At 39.7% G+C, this 4,924-nt stretch overlaps 1 protein-coding gene across 1 annotated transcript; it reads right to left on the bottom strand.

Moving 5' to 3' along the window:
• Positions 1-2,084: 2,084 nt before the first annotated feature.
• LOC117305156 (tyramine receptor Ser-2-like) lies at positions 2,085-3,287 on the bottom strand. The gene has a single exon (XM_033789950.1). It carries the CDS (start codon positions 3,285-3,287, stop codon positions 2,085-2,087), a length of 1,203 nt encoding a protein of 400 aa, XP_033645841.1.
• Positions 3,288-4,924: the final 1,637 nt, after the last annotated feature.

Below are 4,924 nucleotides of genomic sequence, written 5' to 3'. Positions count from 1 at the left end.
AAAATGTCCGTCTTGTCCGAAGTTTTTAGCCCGTATATATTAATTACAAAGTGTAAGAAAAACGTATTTTTTTGTTTAACATAAGAGTATCAAACTTGTATGCAAAGAACTATTATTGGACACTGGACCCAAGAGCTGGCGAGAATTGCGATATTTAGTGAATACATCAATCGGACAAATTTACAATAGAATATTCCAAAGGGTTCTGGCCCCAATGTTGGCCCAGTAATACAAAATGTCACGTTCTTTCGCATGCCAAAACATTCACCTATAGTTTGGAAAACTATTGCAGAAAGTACTGGATTTATTTATTATTATTATTTTTTTGTTTTACCAACATGTGCCTTAAATGACAACAACAAAATGCCTTTCATAACTTTCCGGGGTTGGTTGGTGGTCTGGATGACGTGTTCCGATCTACCACACAGTGCCTGATGTTATCGATATCATGTCTTTCTTGTAAAGTATGTCGATGATCCAAATATTTCATAGTCTGGATTGTTTGCCGTGCATTTTATAGAGAAATACAACGTGTAGGTTCTTTATGTCATCATTTAACGTGACCACTGCAGAGTGCCAATCTGCACATTGCTTAAACTCCGTCGTGGTCGATTTTTTTTTCTTTTGGCAGTTTACTGGAATCGTAGATCAAAATTTCAAAAGGAACTCATGGCTTTCGTATTCAAGTACAATCGTCCTGTTGAAAAACGAGATTATTTCAAGTAAAACGTTGCTAGGGAAAAAAAAGTGCGTAATGGCTACCTGTAATTTATGGAACCTTTTACAAGTCAACTGTGAAGGGGGAATTTAACAACGATTTACACGAATGATAGCCATGATCTGGAATAACGCGTCATCCAGTTGTTGACTGTATCGTTTTATTTTATGTTTTATGGGTTTTTCTGTCAAAAAAGAAGCTGGCAAGAGTTTCATACCTCAACTGCATTGCAGATGCGCTGTCCAGTGTCATAAAAGTACCCATCGCCCAAAGCGACAGGATTTTTGACAGGATTTGTTCGTTTTAAAAGATTTTCAATTTTTTCTTTTAATTGTCCTTTTGATAAAATTGTTGTTTTAAAATATAGTGGACAAAAGTGATCTGTCAAGAGCAAAAATGACACAACATTGCCCACACGTTAATTTCCCATCAGCTGACGGCTCAGGGTGCCCAGAAGCCCATTGATGTCTTTATCGTCGCGAGCCTCACCAGTCTAATTGAACGTGACCAAAGGGTACCAGTCTACTTAAGATCTTCATGGTCTGGATATGTTATACCCCATCCCTGTCGCTCGATTGGTTTATGAATGTTTATGTAGTTTTAAAGCGCTTCAGAGCGCTGCTTAACGGTAAGCAAACTTGCGTGGTAGCAGACAAATTTGCCTAAGCCTTAGCGTATTTCACATGTTAGCAGAAAAATTGGGCGGCCATATTGCGTGTTTACCGTGGATTTGCATTGTGACGTCATTTATTTTCGTGCGGTTATAAGCCCGGAAGGTTGTAACCTTTTCGTGTGCTTACGGTATGCAGCGCTTTGAAGTAGAAATTGCTAAATAAGCACAAAATCGGCCGCTAAGCAGCGCTATGAAATCGGACCCTGGGCCCAATTTCATAGCGCTTATTTATAGCGCTGCTAAGCACAAAAAATGCTTAGCATGAAGTTTTTCCCTTCATAAAAACAGCAATGCCAACTAAATGTCCACATGATTTTCAGGACAAGCAAACAACAGCTGAATACCAGTAAAAAAGCAATATGCAACAAATGGAAACTTGGTTGGTAATCCTGTTATTACCAAGGAAGAAATTTCATGCTTAACAATTGTTTTTGCTTAGCAGCTTTATGAAATTGGGCCATGGTCATAGGGCCAGTAAAAATCATTATTTCGTTCGCTCGTCGAAATATTGCTTCATTTCCTCGAAATTCTATCTAATACATTGGGACAAAATGTTTTCGATTTGACGCTCCATCCTTTCAAAGAAGTGTATTTTAGGCAGAACGAATTACTGATTCTTTCTCCTTATGTTTGACCTTACCTCACACTTATTGCATGGGCTCCGAGTCGTAGTGATAGCGACACTACTATAAACTAACAAAGACTCATTTTTCTCAACACTTCTTTACAATCTTTCCTGAATCGTCTATTCGCAAGTCCGTAAACTAAAGGGTTAAGCGCATTGTTGATGTACAAGAGTACGTGCATAGATCGTAGCAGTGTGAAATAATTCGGATCAATGTTTAGACATACACCGAGGGATAGCAAACTGGTGAGTAAGATGAGGATCCAGTATGGCAGCCATGTCAACAGGAACAACACGCTGGTAATGAAAAGCATTCTCGTTGTCTTGCGTTGCAGATTGGGATTTTGTTCATTTGTCGGAAATTTTCGTATAATTGCAACATCAGGTGGGGTCGTTATATCAGCCTGGTGTTCCCTTATTGGTGAAGTCGTTCGCAAGAAGCCCACATTCAAATCTCCTCCACTCTGTTTCATCGGTTGTGATGACGTCTCTGATATGCTCGGTATCCGTACATGACTGTTGAACGTGTGGATGTCTTTAGTTTTGCTAGAACATGGCACAATAGCCGAGTTAATTTCCTTACCAAGTCCATTATTTGGTGGTCTGCCTGTGTGAATTGAAGTCCTATTGATGAATTCAACTTGCATGGAAGGTGCACGGCCAACTCTAACGTGTCTTCTGATAGCGGTGTAAACTTTCGTGTAACACACGGTTATCACCAGAAGTGCAATGGCAAAACCAACAGTTTGAGAAAGCAGTTGGATATAATAAGGCACAGCGACGAAGCTAGGGATCGAGATGATGATTGAGACTACTAAAGACACCACTAGCGTGGCCTTAGCTCTCTTGGTGGTGAAGAATCGCTTACGATGACGGCAGATGCAGTCGTACCGGTCCGCTGCGATGAGTGCGGTAATGAACACCGAGGTGACTATGATCGCTTCTTTCAAAGTCATGATAAACTCCAAAACGTACGGAACGCGCGTCTTGTAATTATTGGTCACAAGCACAACCAGCACATTGAAGATATGCATTAGACACACCGCTAAATCCGCTGCAGCCAACGCCATGATGAAGACATGGGTGCTGGTCTTAAGTGTCTTGGTGCGGTACACACAAACGATGAGGACATTTCCAGTTACTCCAAAGAAGAACATGACACCATAAACAACAATTCTGAATACGTGTGTTGAGCTAGTATCGCCGGAGAATTTCTCAAGTGCATACTTGGTGGACATGCAATATGATGTGTTTTCCATGGTAACGTCCATCTTAGCCACACGATCCCATCAGCTGAATGTAAATTTCCGTAAAAAATTGAAAAATCCTCTCCAATATAACGACCTTCATAAATCAAGTGGATGGATATGGCTGTAGTAAAACCTGAGAATTAAAATTGTATGTTTCCTTTAAACTCATCATTCAGTTTGGTAAAGTTTTTGGCTGTTTGTACAAACACTAAATCACAAGAAGTGCCAACCAACATGTAGCACTCACTACACCATCGCTCCGTTGTAGTGAAATAAAAAAACACAGTCGACTGTGTTTTTTCTGTATAATTCCATACGGAAAGGCCAACCATGTGCATTAAAACGTGAATACCTTTTGGGGGCTCTAATAGGTAATGCAATAAGTCTAGAGCCTTTTAGAGCCTAGAGACAGGGGCTTGAAATGTAAGACACGATTGTTGTCGTAGCTTCGTACACTTCATAATTCACTTCAGCGACCCATTTATAGGAAATGCTTAAGTGTTTTTGCGAAGGACGTTTCGTAATAATAGGGTAATACATAGCACCGGCACACTCCCATACTTTAATAAAACCTTTATCAAGCCTGTATTTTCTACATAATTGGTCTTTATTGAATTACAATGTACACTACAATTATATGCCTGGGTTATTCGCTTTCATCAACCTCTAGCTTGCCTATAGGATTCGGTGTCTCGTAAGAATGAAACAAAACGTGAACAAACTGCTTTTTTTTCTACAAGGATTAATCAGTTGTCAGATAGGTTGAAACTCTTTGAACTGAATTATACATGTACAAAACACAATACTGTCTGGGTAATTGGCATCCATCAGGTCCTAGTTTGCCTATATAGGTTTCGGTGTCTGAAATGAAACAAAACCTTAAAGGCAGTGGACACTATTGGTAATTGTCAAAGACTAGCCTTCACAGATGGTGTATCTCAACATATATGTATACAATAACAAACCTGTGAAAATTTGGGCTCAATCAGTCATCGAACTTGCGAGATAATAATGAAACAAAAACACCCTTGTCACATGAAGTTGTGTGCCTTTAGATGGTTGATTTTCGTGGAAAATTACTTCTTTCTCGAAAACTATGGCACTTCACAGGGAGCCGTTTCTCACAATGTTTTATACCATTGTGACACTGTCTAGAAAATCCTGTTCTATCACCCCCATTCTGAAACAACTACACTGGCTCCCTATCTCTCAACGAATCATCTTCAACCCTGATGCTCATTGTCCACAAAGCTCTAAATGGCAAGGCTCCCCACTATATTTCTGAACTGCTTCAAGTTTACACTCCATCAAGGAATCTTCGATCAAGTTCCATGCTTCTCCTCATTGAACCCAAGTCTCGACACTCATGGGGTGACAGGTCTTTTTCTTCAGCCGCGCCACGCATCTGGAACTCTCTACCACTTAATCTTCGATCTTGTGTTTGTACCGCAAAATTCAAGTCTCTTCTCAAAACTTATCTTATGTCACAGGTTTTCAATGACTTATTTTGTTTTGTCTGTTTTTCTTTGTGTTGTGTTTTGTTTTTGTTTTTGTGTTTTGGTTTTACTGCGCCTTGAACACCCAGCAGGGTGGATATGTGCGCATTACAAGTCTTATTATTGTTATTATTATACCATCAATCTCTCCCCATTACTCGT

This window comes from Asterias rubens, chromosome 2, assembly GCF_902459465.1.
Source record: "Asterias rubens chromosome 2, eAstRub1.3, whole genome shotgun sequence".
In the NCBI taxonomy this organism is placed as follows: Eukaryota; Metazoa; Echinodermata; class Asteroidea; order Forcipulatida; family Asteriidae; genus Asterias; species Asterias rubens.
The sequence above is the reverse complement of the archived record's forward strand: the minus strand, read 5'-3'. Positions and strand labels throughout refer to the sequence as shown.